The sequence below is a fragment of the Nymphaea colorata genome, chromosome 3 (genome assembly GCF_008831285.2).
Source record: "Nymphaea colorata isolate Beijing-Zhang1983 chromosome 3, ASM883128v2, whole genome shotgun sequence".
Lineage (NCBI taxonomy): Eukaryota > Viridiplantae > Streptophyta > Magnoliopsida > Nymphaeales > Nymphaeaceae > Nymphaea > Nymphaea colorata.
The window spans coordinates 26,367,300-26,387,897 of record NC_045140.1 but is presented as its reverse complement, the minus strand read 5'-3'; the positions used below and the strand labels follow the sequence as shown (position 1 = coordinate 26,387,897).

Sequence of the window (20,598 nt, the reverse complement as noted above, 5' to 3'; positions counted from 1 at the left end):
GCTTTGTCTAGCGGGCTAGAGAGTTAGAGAGAGAGAGAGAGAGGGGGGAGAGAGGGAGGGGATTCAAGATGCAATTCTGCATGTAGTCCCAGTAGATTCAATAATATGACATATTATATACAGCTGATATAATCTGCAGGTCTAAGCCATCTAATAGCAAGGATGGGATTGCAAAGAGAGACATGAAAAATACGATTCTATCAATAGGTTGATCCTTGTTGTCCAATGAAGAAAAACAATAAAGCAAAAGGAGACCTATTTAAACCGAGTTTAAGGACTGTTAAACTGCCTAAGCATGGCTTGCTTGCAGCATATTATATGTCGGTAGCATGTAGGAGTTACTGATACAGCTTGAATGGATGAGAAGATCTGTAGAAAATTTGGTTGTAGAAAATATGACTATGCCCTCTCTTCCTGAAATAGCCTCTTCCAAAGCACGACCTGCTCGTTTTTGAATCTGTAACACCGTGATTTTGATCAAATCATACGTCCGCATCAAATCTGGTGGGTTGATCAAATCACACATCGAAGCCATCAAAATAAACCATGGGCTTTGCTCTAAATCGTGAGAGGGGCACTTTGATTTTAAATAAATCAGCTGCTTCTTTTCTTTTTTATGTGTGGTTGCAAACATTATGTGTGTGTGTGTGTGTAGTGGAGCTGAAATCTTCCAATCATCTCGAGCTCATACGTTCCAAACCCACGAATCCGATGGCGAAGAAAAATGTTTTAGGATGCTCATTGGATCACCTGCATTTTTATTTTGAGAGGTGCATAATGCAATTTTTCTAAATTCAAAGCATCGAATGGCAAATTTTAAAACTTCCCTCCAGTAAATTTAGCTTTTCAAAACGTAGGGCGACGGAAGCCAACAAGAATGCTTAGAATAGTGTTCCGGAATGAAACTTGGGTTGGACTCTTATCGATTAAACCAAGCTTAGGATCCAGGATCCATTTCTGACACGTGTTGAGGGCCTCAAGTTCGAGGCCATGGCCTGCGGGGTTCGGATCCGGATCCGGGTCCCCAATCCAGAATACCCAACGCAATCATTCGGTATACGCTTTTGTATCTGTTAGAAATCGCAAAAAGAGTCGGCACGAAAGCCAAAAACAGAAAGGCGATCTGACAGTTATGAACCCCGGGCCCACGCTCCACCCAGGGTGCGGAGGAGCCGTTGCAGCTCTGAGGTGATCACGGGATTAATTTGGCCTCCGAGGCGTCTGGATACCTTGAAGAGGTCATTTTTTTGTTAGAACTAAAAACTATTATTTTAATTTATTTTTATAGGATTTCCTGAAACCGCCATTTTTCAATCAGGGGGAAAAAAAAAAGTTTTACCTCGAAAATGCCATTTTGGCATGCGTCTGATCAAGAACACACCTTGTGTTTTTCTGATTTTGCTTACATAACTGTTAAAATAAAGAAAGAAGCAGCGGCAGCTTTTCCAATATTGTAGTATTACTTTTAGTTTGTTCTTAATGTACAGTTTGCATAAAATATAATTCTTATTATTAAAAATTTGGAGAAAATTACAAGACGACAGGTAGGTTTCAAAGAAAATTTCCTTGAAAGAAAGAAAGAAGACAATCGGAAAAGGAACAGGAGAAAGAAAGAAGGGAGACCCGAGAGAGAGAGAGAGAGAGCACATGTGGTCCTTGTTAGCCTTTTCCTCATGTGACATAACATTTGCTGCCTCGAATCTCCATTGATAGATGTACAGCCGGGGCACAGCTGTCCACCAGATCCTACCATCAGTCTTATCTCTCCCCTACTAAATTTGTTTAGTCGCTCTCCCCCATTAAATTTGTTTAGTTGCTCTCCCCCATGTGGACCCTACGAAGCAAAACCAGACAAACCCCCCAGAAAGGAAGAAATCCTAATGAACTAACTAAGTAAATCGTCAACTGAAAGATTTTCATTTGGTTTCCAAGGCCATTTTGCTCGGAGACGCGTTTACGTAACACAGCTGAATTTGACCGCGGTAGCCAATGGCTTTTTATCTTTGATGCAGCAGAGAGATGCTGTACAGAAAAAGACCCGTTGTATATGACCAACTGCATGCCGTTTCGGCAGCGACCATGACATTTTCGAATCCCTTAATCTAAAGAATAGAGTATTCATCGTTATTTAACTTAATTTGACTTGAATAATCGAACATGGCTGTTAATGGCGAGGGCATGAACCGAAGCTCAAACAACATTTCAGCACACATTTCTAGAAGACGGTCTTTAAGAGGCTTTACATCTGAAAAGAACCACCCAAACATTAAGAGGTCTTACTTGACATTCAAGACAATATCTTAACATCAAACTATAGGAAAAGAAGATGCGCGACGTTGCCTTTAAAAGATTTTAAATTCACAGAAATAAGACAAGAACAAGACGGTAGGAATCAATACAAAAAGTGACAAAATCATCTTTTACCCAATCCGGCCAATTTGCAACCAAAGCAGATGGGCCATCTATAGCTGTGATCCATACAATAATTTTTGTAGCTACTCGCCCATAACCTGGCCCAATCTGGAATGCTTGTACCAAGTGCTTGCCTGTCACCAATAACTCTGGCCGGCAAGATTGTGAACAAAACGCTAAAAATGGGAATTGGAAGGTGACACAAGATACAATAGAAACAGAAACAGTAAAGGATCCAACAATGAAAGAAGAAGCCGTCTAAGCAGAGACTGAAAATTTCAAAGGAGGAACACCACCAGCTGTTAGAGATTGACGGCACCAACTTTCGCATTTATGACCGTTAAATTAACATCCCTTCCACAATCTCCATATTCACCCTTTGAGATTTAAAATTTTTATGGGCACAGGCACAAGTAATGTGGACCAATGAAATAAGGGCGAAAGTGGAGAGTTGTTAGACGTGAAAGGTTTCATAGTCTTAACTTCAGGACCCACAAGCATGTGCCGTGATGGCAGGTGAAATGAATGCATGGCTGGAAGTTTTGGTGGTCTAGTACCGACGCCTCGATATATATCCCGACATATGCTGGAATAAATAATATATTGACATTTGGTACCTTCCATAATAAATAATCAACTTTGGTAGCAGAATTGGACCGTTCTGAAATGTGTGTGTTGTGTGTGTGTGTGTGAGAGAGAGAGAGAGAGAGAGAGAGAGAGAGATTAAGAACCAAGTATATGGACACAGTTCAATCAACGCCACTAAATAAAATACATAATTCAGTATTTAGGGAGCAATACCAGTAAACAGAGTAAAGTTAGCATCGATTGCCGTCGAGAACATCAATTACAAACCGGACCTGAGTAAACGAGTTTTCGGTTCATCCTAAGAAATCTGAGCACCTTTACCCAAAGTAAAAAGGATTTTTAACCTACAATTGGGTCATGGTGTCGGTTCATCCTAAGAAATCCGAGCACCTTTACCCAAAGTAAAAAGAACTTTTAACCTACAATTGGGTCATGGTGTAAGATTTTACAAACTGCACGGGTCCAAACACAGCCTACGGAACCAAGAGCAGGGCGCAGGACTACAGTAAATCCCACAAATTCAATTCTAAACAACTGTTAATCTCATCTCAATTCCAGGAAGGGGTAAAAAGAGAAAAAAAAATACATAAAGATTAGATCGAATTACCAGTAAAGGCTGTAGATACACTCAATAAATGGAATCTGCAAGAGAAGGACTAGAAAAAACAAAAGATGTTGAACTAAAGCTCTCATTTCTCAAATATGCACAAGGGAACCAAACCTGCAAAGTTATGCGTCTTTGGTGCCACAACAATCTAAAAGAATCCATGATACCTTGGGGACGACGCTGCATTCCCGAAGACATGCGTGGCCGAAGTAACCAAGAATTGTGGTTGGCTACGTCTCATGGGTTGATGTTGCATTCCCGAAGATATACTTGGTCATAATCAACATGCTTGGACCAATAGTGGCGGTATCTCGGCATGCCAATCTCGAGCCAGGGCTTCATGTTTCCATTGTAGTGTATGACTGCCGCATGCTCAATTTCCTTTTGATCAACATTTGGATTATAACCAAGGCCAAGAACATGCCATGACTTGTCCAGCGGAAAGGTTCTCTTCCAGAATGTTATCAAACCAGGTGGCAAGGTCCCTAGTTTCCACAGTTGCCTGTCATGATTCTGCAGACATCAAATCATTTCATGAGATCATCTTAATATAATTCCTCTTCTTTTGGTTAGGATCAGATTAGGCTACAAATTACATATTAGACATTAATGGATTTTACAGTGAAACCAAGTCTCTTACCAACTTCTGCCATGAATGATACACCTCCGTTATTTTCTGCTTCTTCCATTCTTCCAAGTCAAACATGTTCATGCCATATGCCCATCCGCAAGCCCGAGGGTTGAAGTTCTTAGCAATTAGGGGGTTTGAAAAGTTCAGATATCTGTCAAACCGATGGAAGCTCTCTTGACATGTTTCTACTGCCCCATTTATCATGCCTTTCATGTCAATTGCCCAAAGTGCAGACAGATCCTTCCGAACAACAATATCATCATCCAAGAAAAGCACCTTCTGGAGTTTCGGAAAGATCTCAGGTAGATAGAATCGAAGATGGTTCAGTATTGAAAGGTACTTTGGATTGCGAAACTTCAAGTTCGAATCAGAATTTGCACGATGAGTTCTGAAGTAATAATCAATCATGGATGAAGAACCAAGTTGCTTGAGAACTGGGCTGTAACTAGCATTCAACCATGTAAATTCATCAACACTTTGGACCTGAATGGTGGCCTTCCCAGGGGGATTAGCCAGAAACCACATCCTCATGGCAGCATAGTTTAGCTTATCAGTGACAACATGGAAAACATGTTTCTCTGGCTCCTGCAAAAGAAAGAAAACCTGCATCATCTTGTCGAAACTTAGAAATTGGTTCTCCCTCAATCCACATCATTACAAAAACAATTTTGCATGCCCGAAGATACCAAGAACTCTCTGTTATTACCTTAGCATGAGTTATAGTTGAGTTCACGACCACAGAGGCTGCCAATATGTTGTCTGAGAATAATGCATAATGGTAAAGCTTGGCATCTTCTAGCTTCTCTTGGTTAGGGAATTCCCGCTGGCTTGAGTTTAATGAGTAATATTCTGTAGAGAGACGAAGTGGGAGACAGTGGAGACCTTTTGGAAGAGTTTTTGCAGCAAGCTGAGTTAAAAACATAGCCTGTTTTTTATGTGCTCGTAGCTGCTCTTCTGTAGATTGAAGAATAGCTCGGAGTTTTTTCACAACAGTAGAACAATCATCTTGGATCTGCTTCGCCTTGGCCAGAGTCTGCTCCATTGCCTTCGTTTTATCATTGGCACTACAAACAAAAACATTATTACTTCAATTAAGGAAGAAACTCTCTATTTCCCAGGAACATAAAGATATACTTAACGATGAACTGCATTTGCCAACATGGCACAAAAGACCAACTTACTTCCTCGGTAGTTGAGAATCTCTTGTTGCATCACCAAGTGCACGCTGAACTTCTCTTACCCTTAGTCTGAGCTCTCTAATGAAGTGAGGGTTGTTTCGAATTGGTCCAAGACTTTGATAAACCCTTGCCCTGATCAACTGATCTCTCATTTGCCGAACTCGAAAGTCTGGCATAGGTGGGGGATTGCTTTGTCTTTCATCAATAACCTTCCTAGATCCTCTTCCGCGAGGCCCCTCCTTTCTCTTCTCTTCCTGCTACAATGATGAGTTGATGATTGTTGTTAGCAAAGTAAGAAAACCATGACACACTCTCATCATCCGGTGTTTAACTCAGTTTAGACCAACCTATGCTAAGAAAAAGAATCATCATATAATGCAAGACTGCTTATTCAAGAAGATGAGGGGAAGCCAGTCTCCTCTTCCCAGTTCCTGATCACAGAGGAAGATGAGCAAGCACAAGCATCCATATGTCTGGGAAATCTCATTTAGGGTACACTTTTTAAGAAAGATTTAGATGAAAACAAAACAGGTTTCAAACTGATATTTCTAGAATCATGCCAGATATTCCAAGATTATCAGAAGAGACGAGAAGATAACAAAAAGTGCAATTTTCAAGTTTATCTTTACAGAATAGATCATGGAAAGGAAAAAGAGTCATCTCCAAAGAGAAAGCAGGAACAAGTCTTCAAAGAAACCAAACATGCATGTCAACAAGAAATGTGAGTTGACAAGTGTGCCAATTTAGGAAGATAAATAAGTCAAATACCTAGATCCCATCAAAACAATGCAACTATTGTTATTAATCTTACTTTGATATACGCATATCTTTTTACTAGAGGATGGTCACATTTTCCTTGTTCCACAGCAATACAAAGAAGAACAATGTGCTCTCTGATCCACATCATGTTCATACAAAAGGGAGGATAAGGAGTATTTATCCACAGCAACCCTCGCTATGGACTTGAGAATACAGTCGATATAAGGCTGTATATGTAGTCCAACAATTTTATTATCATAATGTGTATTCGGCTGGCCATCTTCCAGCAATCAGGATTCAACATACTCTAAACGACCTCTTTTAGAAACTGGAGAAAGAAGATACTGATACAGAAATCCTTATGAAGGCAAATCATATCACATTTACCATTTCTACAGGTGTGGTTTCGGCTGTCTGTTCCACTTTCTGCACGGTGGGAAGAACATGAACCGTCGCTACCTCCTCTTTGTTTTCTTCTTTATCCCCAGAAGTGACGTCCTCGTTTACTTTCTTCTCTTCCAATGCTTTACTTTCTTCATTAATTTCTGCAGCTTCATCTGATTCTTCTCCATTCTCATCTTTTTCTCTCTCAACTTGATCAGTCACTTGTTCAATATGAGCATTCTCATTGCTTTTAGTTGTCACTTGCTCGATGTGATCTCCACCTTCACTGGTGTTTCCTCCTGATTGAACATCATCATCAGCAGCAGATAAAACCCTAGATTTGTGCTCCCCTGTATTGCCTAAAGAAGAATCTACAAATTGAAAAACAAAATGAACACAAAACAATGCAAAGGAAAAACCTCTTTCTCGATGATTATATTGACAGAATCCATAAATAAATTACAATGTGAAATATACCATTTTCCACCAAGTTCTCCTTAGATTTCAACAAGGATTCACCAGAGTTCTCCAGGTAAACAATTCCAATTGGCTCCTTCACCTTATTTGGGGACTCCTGCATCACAACAAAATGGGAATTGAGCCAGTGAAGATGGTTTCAAACAGCACTGTGGAGAAAAATCTATAAAAGAACTACCTGTTGTACTGCGTTCAGTTTGTCAGTCTCGCTCCCAAAGCTCTGAAAATTCAGTTAAAAGGAAAAACAATATTGGATTTGCATATATGCCTCAAAAGACTGATCAAAAGCTCATAATAAGGTAAAAATGAAAGCTAGTACAACGTGGACTTACCACCGTAGAGATCTCTTCACCAAATCCCTCATTAGCTGAAAAAATGAGCGGGGGAAAAAAAAAAAAGAAGCACATTAACTTTTTGAACGAGATGGCAAACAAGAATTTGTTATAGCATCCCTGAAAAATGCAAGATAGAAAAGAACCACATCTTTGTTGAGAAAATAGAAACAAACTAGTAGATTACAACGGAATAAAATCATAAAAGAGACTACAAATCAAGCTGAACAAACAAATTGCATGAAAATGCTTACTCAGCAAAAAAAAAACCACTTGAAATATTCATCTAGTTCATTTAAAGCAGAGAGCACACAGACCAAGGTCCCACATACTTCTACAATGAACCAAAATTAAAAGAGAAAAAATAAATTGCTACATTAAAAGATCTAAATTTCAACAATGACCGACAATGTTTGTCAAGCTTTCCCAAAATTGAATCAGAAAAAAAGAGAGAGAGAGAGAGAGCGAATATTAGAAGGGGAAAGTCAATTTTCAAAAGGAACGGAGAAAAATTGTCTACAAGAAAAGAAAAAGGTCGATGGACATGACGAAAGTTGGAAGAAGAAGCGTGAACGCTAAGAGACCATTTCAAAAAAAAAAAAGGAAAAATAAGCGATTTATCAGGGTTTCTCTCTCCATTTCCTTTTGAACAAGAAAATTCAAAAAAGCTTATTCTGTTAGGCCACTCAGGACGCGTAAAAATACCACAAGATCGTATGAAAATCAAGTCTCGATGAAGTTATTGTTTCACTCAAAGGGACAATACAATGAAATTTTAGAAAACGAAAATTCAAAAAAAAAAACGAACTTTTTAGTAAACTAGCTAAACAACAAACAGACAAGAGAGAGGAAAAGTTCGGTATTTTAATTGAATCACATTTTATGCCTCGCTGTGTCAATCACTAAAACCCCTTCCAGAAATTCGAAATTTCTGCAGCAGAAATAAATAAAAAAACCACAAACAAAAAAAAAACGAAATGATTAAGCAAGGACTAAAGAATGTGACCTAAAACCTGCTAAATTCCAACCAAAACCTCCAATTTCATCACATGCCCTCAGATCCACGACGATTCCTCAGCAAAACAACTGCTAGACCAACTTAATCTCTCGGAGAAGATACAGAAAAAGGCAGCTCCATGAGAGAACAGACGCAGAACAAGGTAACAATCACAAAGAAAGTGAAAGACAACCGCCTAAGGCTCGTTAATGCGCTAGAAAGCTCGCTACTTTTACGCGATTTCTGCACATCTCGGTCATTTCACTCACCGGAAGAGGTAGTGAACGTCCCTAATCTCTCCGTGAAGAGCACTAAAGGAGAGACGACGGTGATGAAGAGTAAGAAGAGCACGAGCCTCCTCGAAATCATCCTTCCTGCCTTTCCTCTCCTATTCTCCCCGCCTCAGAGGCGCCCGCGGCCTCCTGTCCTCCACTAGAAGCTACTCGCCCTGAAGCCGAAACCAGTCATTGTACGGAACGGATCCACCTGAAAACCGCTTCACAAAACCGCTTTCTCCTCCCTCCTCCTCCGGCTATCTCTCTCTCCCTCCTCCGCACGAGGCGCTTATATTCTTGGACTGCATCATTTCTTTCTCCCCCCTCTCTCTCTCTCTCTCTTTAGCTGGCCGAGGCAAAGCCAGTCGGATCCGGTCCTCGGGGAACGCTGGTATTGATCCGTAACCCCGAGATCAAGGCCCAAGAACGGCGATCCGCTTTTATCACCCATCGGGGTTCGGCCCGCGTACCGATCTGATCCGGTTCACCTTCACCAGCGTTGTCGGCGGCGAACAACGTGCCATCGTCGATTCAGCCACCTCAGAGATGGGCGACCGTTGAGACGGGCTAGGTCTGCCACGTCACCGTATATTACTAAGTCGTATGGATAGAAATACGTATATCGTATAAGTACGTATACCGTATGGAGTAGCGTTCCGTCGGCAGAAACTGTCGGTGATAGGTGCCGTGATGAGCGCCAGCTCCTGGTTGGTCCACGGCCTCACCTTTTCCCTCCCACTACCAAGCAACAAATTCCATTTACGGGCCTCATTTATCCTGAAATTCTAAAAAGTGCCTCACTCCAGGAGCCGGCATGTGGCCTCATTTTCTGATATGTGGCTACTAAAGACGGCCAATCTGCAGCTTATATAAGAATGGGATAAGATTTTCAGTCTTTTTTGGTGTTGAAAATTACCTATTTGTTGCCATAAACGGATCAAGATGACCATTTAAATTTCGATTCAATTCATCGACAGCATGCTCTTGTTTGACTAGATTCAGAAGAAAAATCGTGGCCCTATTTCAGGAAATGGAGAAAAAATTAAAGACCGGTTTCTGAAATAACGGAAAAAATTGGACCGTTAAATAATTTGTTTGATGGGACACATTTCATAATCGCAAACTTGTCTAATTCGACATTTCCAACACCTTCATTCCAGTTGTAGGGAAGAGAGAATTTCGTTTTCGGGCCTACAATACATTGTGCCTATAATTTAAACAAGAATTGTTTTTTATGGATTTCCTATTACGATAAATATCGATTTTAGAGCTTGAAGAGAATTTTATTTGACTTAAGAAACGGAAAACTTTACCTGAAATTTTTAATAATTTTTTTATTATTAAATTACATTCTTATCAGTTTAGTAAGTTTTATTTGATACCTTTTATGAAAAGTATGTCTTTGATTAAAAAGAAATTATAAAAAGTGAACTTTTTCAAAATTATAGTAAAAAAAGCGGGCCGAGTGCAAGAAATTTTTCGAAGAAAAATGCCGTCAATGCATAAGTGAAATCGATTATGGACTTGGACAACCAAATGTTAGATCTAGTCATTTGCTCATTCTCATAATAATTAATTCACCTTGTTTGCATGCACAATTAACTATACCACATGTCAGACTCAACTTAACTTTAGCACATGAAGTAAATGCTATAAGCTTTTTCATTAATCTTTGTTTGCTTTTTTGCTTTTTCTTTAAGAATTTGGATCTACATAAATGAAACAATAACTGCCGTATACAATGAGGCAACAGTGCCAATACAGACAGCTCATGAAATATACGAAACATACAAATTACCGATAAAAAAAATATGAATCATATAAAAATAAGAAGCTGATGTAAGTAAATATCACGCTTTGAAACCCAGCTACATAATCGTATTACTTTTTAAAATCAAACTTGTGTTGAGATTTCTGACTAGTGATCCTTCATTCTCCACTAGCATGATGACAGTGATAATGGGCCCATACGATTTATTTATTATATATTGGTGCCTTTAGCTACCATAATGTATATTTGAAATGGTCCCAAATTTCTTGAAGAGTTTGTATGCTCGCGTCATTCCACCAAAAATTGTTGGCTCCACTACTACATTCTTGGTCATCCCCCAAAGAAAAAAGATACATGAAATCCAGTGGAGTGGAGTGGCAAACAAAAAAAAATTCAAATTTAAAGACATTAAAACAAGAAGTTTTAAGCTCTTCTACCAACATATAAATAAGCAAATAACTATGAGGTAGTTTCTATAGGTTTATGTGAGCGACTGCCGACACCTGCCTACATGTGCCTATGCTACTGCGGACACCTGCCCACATGTGCCTACGCCACTAGAGAAGACAAGACAAGTCATGCAAAACACATTAGTGAATTCAGGTTAATTTGTCTCTAGGCACCAAATTTGAGCGAGAAATCATAAGAATCAGATCGAGTATCAAATATTGCAGAGACCACAAGGTGCACGATTTTTGTATCGGCTGGAGAGGAATTTGCTGCTAGGTTCGATCACTAGATTCGCTTTTCTTACTAGTTGCAATATGCACTTTGGGGTTCGCTCTTCGAGGTTTAACTTTGGAAAGAATCAAACATAGTAGTATGCTCTGAGTATTTTATAACTCTTAGGGCATGTTTGGTAAATGGAACAATTTGTAACCTTTTAATGAATATACTCTAAATATTGAAGCATATTCATTGAACGCTTTAACAACGGTTCCATAAGTCTGCCCCAATTTTTTCGGCCATATTCATATTCATGGAACAGTTACAAACTGTTCTTTTATCACTAGAGAGTCCCTTGGAGCACTTATCTTGAGTATCAAGCCAATTAGGATAAACCCTAATTTTTAGCCAAGGAGACCTTCTCTATTCTTTCCTTCCCTTGAAAAGGTCTACTTTGTTCACAATTTTACTCCAAAAGCGTACGCTTATTTTATTTGAATCTTGCATTTCCATCATCGAGTGACATAACAAAAGGATATCTGCAGCTTCCCTATTCAATTGAAAGGGAACAGATTTCAATTTTGGTGTGTAAACAAAGGTTGAGAACGTCGTTGAATGCTGGAAAGGAAGCGCAGAGGGAAAAAGGAAGGAATTTGCTTTTAAAATCTTTGTTCTCTGATGATGGGTTGGTATGAGATACACGTTTCCCCTCCTCAAACATAAAGAGTTTCTCTAAAGCTTGAATCCGATGCGTCATTTTTGCATTAAACAACGAAGTCTTCACGTTCACGTAACTAATATCTTGTAAAGTGGGATCTTCACGTAAGATGGTCTTGTATATTTCCAATCAGGGCTTCAATCACAAGGCTCCAATTTGAAGAAGAAACGAAATATAATGCACATGCATATGCCTATAGCCCTTAAGGCCTAGTTTTTCGGTTTCATTAGCTTGGATGTGCATAAAATGCTTAAATTGTAGTTCTCTAATCAGATATGAGCCCGACTTTGATTTGAATCTTCATTGGTTAACAACGCAATTCATGATATGTAAGGTTGTTGCGTTATGTAAAATGTAAATAAGTTGTCTGATCAACCTGATTGATGATTTCCAAAGTGTTATTTTTGAAAAAAAGACATATGACAACCAAAAGACCAATTTATATTTCATAATAGACTTTAACATACTTTAGTAGCAGGGACAAAGACAAAGACAGGTGTGGTTTAGGGATGGACAATTGCCCACAAGAACTCTAAAAAACTTTTTGTTTTTATATTTGATATTTCTGAACAGGTTTTCTCAGGTGCCCTTTAAAAATTTTTAATAACTTCGCTGCTGTTTAATTAATAGCCTTTTCAGATAGACGGCTTTCGCCAATAAATAATTTAGAAATTCTGTCATTTCTCATTTTTAATAGTTTTTTTTTTAATTTCCTTAGTAAACTTAGCGCGCCTCACGGCTGACGGCACCGTGACATTTTTTAATTCCTTTTAATAAGCAAGCAATGGTTAAACAGACACTCTAGGATGCAATAAAATTAAAGCCCTTGACAGTGCGCCACTAAATCGATTGGAGTCCACAATGTGACATCCATTTTAGAAGAAATCATTGCTGCCCTTCACTTGCTTTATGCACATCATAATTGAAGCGGGTTTTTTTTAATATTTTTTTTCTTGAATTTTTTATAAGAAGCAACTTAACTTTTATCGATAAAGAAATAAAGAAGAAGAATTTGGTACATATTTATTTAACCGGCTAAAATATGTTAGCTTAAAACATGAGTATCTTGGTGCTATTTCTTTGAAGAAGAGATTAGAGAAGTATGCTTTTTGTTAAAATATTTATTTTTTTTAAGTTCTCTCCCTTCCCTGCCTGAGTCAGCAACTCATTTATTTCCATTGATTGCACTGGCATTATGTCCACCTTGATCCAAATCGATGGTCCCATTGAGGGTGCGACGTGTCGGCTTTTATTGTTTGAAATATATTTCTTGTTTTTATAAATGTCTATGTATTTTTCATTCAGTTATTAAAAGTAAAATTTAAATTAATTCAATGAGCCGATCCATCAAGTTAGCAGCCCTGCCGATTCGGTTCAAGAACTAAATTTTGAACTGTGCTCTTGCTCATTCACAGTAGTTGGTGGTCTGCTCGGTCCCGCTCGCTCCTGACTCGACTCGACTCGATCTTGACTCGCTTCCATCTCGTTGATTCAACTACAATGATTTACAGTTAGGTTATTTGAATATTTGACAAAAATTAATGAGTCAACTCTTAACCCAATGACCTAGTCATCTGCTGTTCGAGTCCGAATCCGAGTCACGATTTTGCCAATTATGAATTTCAATATAATATATTATTAGTTGAAAGCTAAGTTGCTGGAATTCCAAAAGATGGGATTTTAAGAGGATTAGTGCTAGTAGATTGATCAATCACAAATATTCAAATATTCTTTCTTGAAATTCCGCAAGAAATGAGGTTTTAATACGATTGATTCTCGTAACCTAATCAATAAAAAATGTTCGATCTGAATTAGTGATGTATATTTAATTCGGTAAAGAGCTGTTGGAGAATATAAAAATCTCAAAATGTCATCATTTCCCAGCTCAAAAGAGCAAGGGCGACGTTGACTTAATTACCAAATCTCGACAAATTATTTTCACGCTCCTCGGTTATGAGCGAGAGCCAGGTGTCAGAGCTGGGTCAGATCCAGTATCATCCGGACCCGCACCAACATATCATTTATTGATAATTTAGTAGTGTATCAAAAATTCGAATCCAATAAATTGTTTATGAAAGGATAGGCATGACACATCCAAATCCAGTTGAAATCATATGGTTTAGGATTTATTTCATTTAACTATGAATGAAAAGTGTGACTCACGATTTTGCATTTTATAATATTTCCCGAAATTTTGCTGACAAGCTGTAAGATATTAGGACCTATATATTGCTGTCAAAAGTTAATTTAAATATCTGCTAGTCCTACTAGAAGTGAAAAAATTAAGGCTTATTAACTTTAAAAAGTGATTTACAAAAGTATAAAAATTTTATATGTTTAATAACTGCCGTAAGGTGCTTACAAGCAGTGAAGTTCAAGTAAGAAATGGAACTTATTCACTTAAATAAGTCCAGCTCCAGCAATATGGCACTGAGATTTTTAATTTTTATTTTTTTAAGTAAGCGCCTTTTTGTTAGGTTTTTTTATTTCTCCAAAAAATTAAAAAAAAAAAAACACTTCATTACCATCAATGTTTTTCCATAAACTTGCTTCAAACTTTGAAGTTAATTCGTAGATGATTTTTTATGGTGTTTGATGAGTCTGTCTTCAATTTTTACAAAAATTGTTTCGTTTGCCAAACTGACCCTTCAGGTTTAAGCCTAAAAGTATCAAAATTGGCTATATACAAACAAATTAGAGGTGGGTATTACATATTCAAGTAAATTTTAAGATAAAAATGTCCTTGAAATGAAAAGAAAAATGGGCAAAATTAAAAGAGTATAAAAAAACAGCGGAAGTTTGAACGATAACACATCATTACCACTAATGTTGTTTCATAAACTTGCTTCAAACTTTGAAAATTCTTAGATTATTTTTTATAGTGTTTTCACGAATCTGTCTTCAATCTTCATGTTATATTTATGAAAATTGTTTCGTTTGCCAAACCGACCCTTAAAAGGTTTAAGCTCAAAAGTATCAAAATTGGCTAATATACAAACAAACTTGAGGTGGGTATTATATATTCAAGTACATTTTAAGATGAAAATGTCAAAAAGAAAAATGGGCAAAATTGAAAGAGTAAAAAAAAAAAAAAAAACCCACTTTGAAACAAACAAAATATATCACTCAACAAAACAAGAAAATGTCTTTGTGCCTGTGGTTTGGAAAACTGCTAGTGAGTCCCAAAAAAAATGCTTAACTAAAATTCTGTTATTAAACGAAATTGGTGAGGCTGGTGACAGATTCAATTGAATCGGCTGTCAACTTAGAAAAATAAAATAAAAAATATTTTTTAATAAATAATAAAATACAAATTTAATAGACGTCACTCGGATACAGTGTTTGGATTTTCCATCTTGTTTGGAAGTTCGGTGTCCAAGAAAACGGACGAGAAGCAGAGAAAGGCTTTGACTCGACTTGACTGTGTTGATACACTCGAAAGGAACATGTAAAGCGATGGCCTGTCTTCTTCATTGTCCGCAATGGAATGCTGTAACCAAAGTCAACAAATTCTGTGTAGTTGCACTCTGTTTCTTTTAAATCCTTCGTTGTCTTGAAGAAGCGGTGGCTAGCTATGTAAGTTGTATCTTCAGCATTTTAGTTGAAAAAGCAAAAGAAAAAGAATCTGATCGACTATTTCAGATCAGACGGCAGGAAGATTCCGGCGATGCAGGTTTCTCACAAGTTTCTTCTATCGAGTGTCTCCATAACGCCACGCTGACATATATGTATGAAACTGCGTTCCGGGCTTGGTCCAACCAGAGTTTAGTTCACATTTTTAAGAAATAAAATCATGCATGAACTTTTAACTCCTGAGACTTTGATCAATCGTAAGCCGTTACTTCTTTATGTATTTGGTTTTTCTCTTTAGGCATGGAGATGATGTGACTTAAATCTTGTTATTTGTTAAATAAATTATAAAGATTGCACCCACCAACTATTTGCCTCATCCATTTATTTAGTTAGATTGTTTTTTAAGTCATGAACACTTAACAAAAACAAAAATTAGTCATACAGAACTTGCATCTTTTCAAAAAAGGATGTGCCAATGGACTCATCTCCCTCTCACGAAGGGCTCGGCTGCCTTGAGAGAGAAGGTCGTTTATAGCTGTTTCATGAATCTGCTTTTAAGTTTTAAGATATATTTAGAAAATAATTGTAAATTATTTTCATTACCAAACAGCTCATGAACCTGGTGGATGATGAACGTAATTTTGTGAACTTCATTAAAATGGTCTCACTGAAATTGCGCAACCTCCAACCTAGCTGGTGGCGGGGGGCGGAGAAACTCCTGACCCTTGAATGCCGAAAGTGTGAGGACTCGAGATCTAAAGAGCGTGAAGGTTCAACCTTTCCTCCAACCGAAACCTTGTCAGTAACTTTCACCAAAAGTTCGTTGTCATCTTCTTTCTTTTGCTTATCTTTATCTGAAAAAGCGCCACCACGCAACTAAATGGTTATCGATAAGGGAGCGGAGATCGAACCAATGATAAACAGAGCAAAAGAAGAAGAATTAATCTTGAAGGACTCGTGGCGTAAGATTCCGGCAACACGCGTTGAAGCCAAACGTTCAATCTGTTGAATCGGCAGCGGCCCCAGTTGGTTTCGAGATCTTGACCACCGACACGAAGGAGGGAAGGAAAAGGCTTCGACAGGCTGCAACAGGTCGAGCGTGAGGCCGCGGCCCCTCCTCCCTCTTCCGTTTGTTTTATTGGCGTGTTGTTTGAGTTCACTCATATTAGACACCTTTCTCCATCTCTTTCTAGGTGTCTCTTATATAACACGATACTCATTCTTTCGTTTCACTTGTTATTATCACCACCACCATCGTGCGTAACGCTACATCAACAGAAAGACTTCGCCCTCTCTCTCTCTCTATCTCTCAATGGAGCGAGGAGAAACCAACAACAGGAAAAGAGGAAGAGAGGAACACGAAGGCATGGAAGTGGAGAACGGGTCCAGAAAGAAACCATCGTCCGGGAGCTCAGACATCTCACCGAATTCTGAAGATGGTGGCGGTTTTTTCAAGCCACTCAGCGTTTTCGAATTCCCATGGCAGCATGACTTCATCTCATCATGCCACAGGGAAGAGGAAGAAGAAGAAGAACGGTTGAAGGATTCTGGAAGCCTCTTCTTTCCCGTGCCTCCCTCGCTCTTCTCGGATCACGCAGTCCACAATGGGTTCGGGATAGCCCCGGCGGTGGCTGCCCTCGACGCCGGGGACTCGTGGCCGGCCGTCGGCGACGATGTGGACGGCACAGATTGCATCTGGAGCAGCATCTTGAGTCAGCCCCTGTTTATGGGGTCATTGAATCAACAAAAGTAGAAGAGATGGTAAGGACAATATCTGGCTAGTAACTTAAAGTTAGGAAAAGTTAGAAAGAGAGTGGTGAAAGCAAGTGTATTTGAACAGCATACTTTGTCGGACTTGTCAATTTGCATGTCATGAGAAAAGAAATCTTTATATAGACTTTGTATATATAGCATGGCTGCATGCATGTATTTCCTTAGTTGAAATGAAGGAATTCTAGGGTTTATAACTTTATTTCCTTCGTACAAATGTCTTCTTCAATTCCTTATGCATCATCTACGCAACATTACATACAGAAATTTGGCAAACTTGTGTAAGGATTTCTCTTTCGGTGGTAATCAAATTAGTAGACAATATTGCTCTGGTTGGTTAATATATATAGATACATATATAATCGGCCTCATGGAAATGAAGTCATCTACTTGGAGATTTGAACTGGAGACATGCGGATTTGACATCCTTTTTTCTACAGGCTGAGAGCCATGTGGTTACTATTAGATGGACTTTTGCTTTCTGGTACAGAGCTTTTCAGTTGTGAAAGGTGTTGTTTTAATGGAGGTGTCATTATCGAGGTCTTTAACTCACTATTTATTGCATAAATTAAAGGCACAAAGTGTCGATAAAATGGGAATATATAACAAAATTTGGGGACAAAAGATCCCCTAGGCACATCCGTAAAAAAACAAACCCCAAAAACAGCAGCCAGCCATGTATTGTAAGTAGGTCTTAGGCATGTTATGCTGGGGCAGAGGCTCTTTTCTTCTTTTCAAAAAAGAAACGAAGGCCTTTTTCATCATCTTTCTAATAAACACAAGTTTTTTGCTTTTGTTTTTGTGAGAGTGTAATACTTCAAAAACTTTTCGTCTTGTTAAATACATATTATGATAAAGCTGACAAACATGGTTAAAGAACTAAGGAATGAATTTGCCTTTCCAAACACAAATCCCACCGAGGGAGTGACCATCAGGAGGAGTCTGTATGGAGAAATTTTTCCAATCATGAATTTTGCTGAAAAAAAATTATTACATATAATTTAAAATTTAAAATAATATACATATATGTAATTAAAACAAGAAACTTCAAAAATATTGTTAAAATAATAACAAACAAGCAATTACAACATTGTTTCGGCAATGAAACACCGGGTTGTACTCTCACATTACGAGTAATATATATGTTGCATGAAGCATGCAATATTCACGAGATCCAATGTCAGTATACGCTCGTACAGCTTCACGTGCATGGTGATATCCAAATATTGAAGTTTGAATACAAAATACATTTTTCACACAAGGAAGGAACAGAGTCCTAAGATCTTAACTACGAATTAAGACACACATTTCCGGCGGTACCAGTAAGGAATTGGTCATACGCATCATGAAATTTCCATGAAAAAGGAATAAAAGCAAAAGATCATGCTTCCTGCATGATTAAGGCTAGACTTGGCCTTTGGTCTGGTGAGGATCGATCACCAAACCCGCACGTTATGTGAGTCACGCGTTATTTTGGTCGTCGATCCGCCGGAAAATTGGCCAGCTTGCCCGTTCCGTGTTTGGCGATTTAACACAGAACCCCGTGTTCGGTTAAGCGGGAGGGTCTGGAGGTCCATGCGGCAACGATGGAACCCCCCAAAAAAAAAAAAAGGTTTTCATTGAAGGAGAGTGACCAGACTCACCGGCTTACTGGGGTTGTGGGCTGAACACGAGCCGAGTTGAGCCAGAGCACGGTCAGCTCGAACTCCGCTCGGCTAAGTAAGACACGAGCTCGAGCTTGACTCGATTAAACTCTCGTTTAGCTACTCATCCTTACTTATTGAGCTCGAGCTCGAGCTCGATTAAGGCTTGATAAACTCGTTTGGTATCGATTAATGGTCGATTAAGTCGTTACCAAGAAAATCAAATGTCTCATTAATGTTTATCCTCAGAATTATTTTTTGCCTATGATTTCCTGAAAAAACCTCAACTTAAAAAAATAATAATAATAAGAGGTTTTATTTGAGTTGACAAAATAATAAGAGGTCCTAAAATAATATGAATTTCAAAATCCACCAGGAGCTCCAACTTGTACTCCACTCTGCTCACCAATTACTGTTCAAGCCAAGCATTTTCAATGCTCAAGCCAAGCTTTTTGAAAGATTCAACAATTCGACAGAAATAGTTCCACCCCTAGAATGTTTTCTCAAACCAGCCTTGTTAAACTACATGAACAAGTTAGGCCTGGAAGCCTTGAACGTGGTCTTCAACTTTCTGGTTATACACCAACGGGAACTTAATTTTAGAATCATGAAACTGTTTGGTGCTCTCTCTCTCTCTTGCAAAGTTTGGCAGGCACAGTTGCAGTTTTGATTATTTGGATACATGGGAACCTCACACATGACGAGAAGCCATCTCATCATACATCTGTTCTACAGCTCGCTCCATTGAGTGTAGTATCTCGGTACTCCTTGTACATGTTATGGTACCCAGTCGACTCGATTAGTTAAACCAGTCGACTCGTTAACTCGAGCGCGACTCGTTTAATGAAATAAGCAGTTCAAACTCGCTTACGAGTCGAACTTAAACGAGTCTAGCTCGAAGCATGTTTTTTTATGAGGGTAAATAAAAGATTGTAAAAAAAAGAAAAAGTCTAAAATATTATTTATTTTTATAAAAAAAATAAAATTAACTTTATCTCCATTTTGATGTATGTGTGCACGCAACTCAATCTCCCTTGCTAATACCCAAGTCTGTAGACCCACTTAGTGGGTTGGGTGCCTACAAGCACTTATCCCAACTTATAATATATATATATATAGATATAGTGATGTCAATATATCCAATTTGAATCTGATATTCAACCGATTCAATTCAACCGAATCCCGATTCAAAAAATCAGATACATAAAAAAAATAAATATCCAAAAAATCAGATAAAAAAATATCCGATTAACAAATCATATCAAATTTCAGATTGAATAAATGAAATGACATCCGAAATCGGATTCATTTTTAAACAAACATATTGACAAAATCTGGCTCAAAATTTTGTTCAGGTTGACTAAAATATTAAGGATATATCTAATCGGTTGACAAAATTTTAATTTAGTGAGGTAATGCCCGTCCAGCCAAAATTTATGGCAAATTTGGTGTAGATACTACATGAGATTGGACCTAGATTCAATTTTCAAAGGTGGTGTATCACTTTAATTGGATACGATAATTTATGGCACCCAAATTTGTAGTGATTCATCCGGATTTGATGCCGCTGATACAGCCGTGTATCCCTTTACATTTATCGCATCCCATACTGATGTTGACCGCATTGCCTTTGACCGATCTCGGTTCGGCTCCGGGTTTTGGTACCGAATAATGAGGACTCCCTCTCTCTTATACCTGCTCGCTTCTGCCTCTAGCTAGTTTCGAAATGGAATCTCAGATGCGAGGCCTATTTAGAATCCACTCTTTGTAGGATCCTTTTTGTTCCGAACTTAATCAAACAGAACTCGGACATCGCG

General features: G+C 38.3%; 1 protein-coding gene across 3 annotated transcripts; it reads right to left on the bottom strand.

The window, feature by feature from the left end:
• Positions 1 to 3,501: 3,501 nt before the first annotated feature.
• Positions 3,502 to 8,960, bottom strand: LOC116250559 (probable galacturonosyltransferase 4). 3 transcript variants are annotated; one of them, XM_031624267.2, is made up of 9 exons: positions 8,635 to 8,960; positions 7,369 to 7,403; positions 7,215 to 7,256; positions 7,037 to 7,133; positions 6,563 to 6,930; positions 5,420 to 5,673; positions 4,945 to 5,302; positions 4,248 to 4,823; positions 3,502 to 4,120 (listed from the first exon to the last, which is right to left on the bottom strand). In XM_031624267.2, the coding sequence occupies exons 1-9, from the start codon at positions 8,732 to 8,734 to the stop codon at positions 3,845 to 3,847; spliced, it is 2,106 nt and encodes a 701-aa protein (XP_031480127.1). In that variant the 5' UTR covers positions 8,735 to 8,960; the 3' UTR covers positions 3,502 to 3,844. The 3 variants fall into 3 exon arrangements, with proteins under 3 accessions (XP_031480127.1, XP_031480128.1, XP_031480129.1); XM_031624268.2 differs by having other exon boundaries at positions 5,420 to 5,670; XM_031624269.2 differs by having other exon boundaries at positions 6,563 to 6,858.
• Positions 8,961 to 20,598: the final 11,638 nt, after the last annotated feature.

Coding starts and splice junctions, on each gene's coding strand:
- LOC116250559 (XM_031624267.2), bottom strand. CDS start 8,734: ATGATTTCGAGGAGGCTCGTGCTCTTCTTACTCTTCATCACCGTCGTC. Junction 7,257..7,368: donor GTGAAGAGATCTCTACGGTG/GTAAGTCCACGT, acceptor CTGAATTTTCAG/AGCTTTGGGAGCGAGACTGA. Junction 4,121..4,247: donor ATCATTCATGGCAGAAGTTG/GTAAGAGACTTG, acceptor TGATGTCTGCAG/AATCATGACAGGCAACTGTG.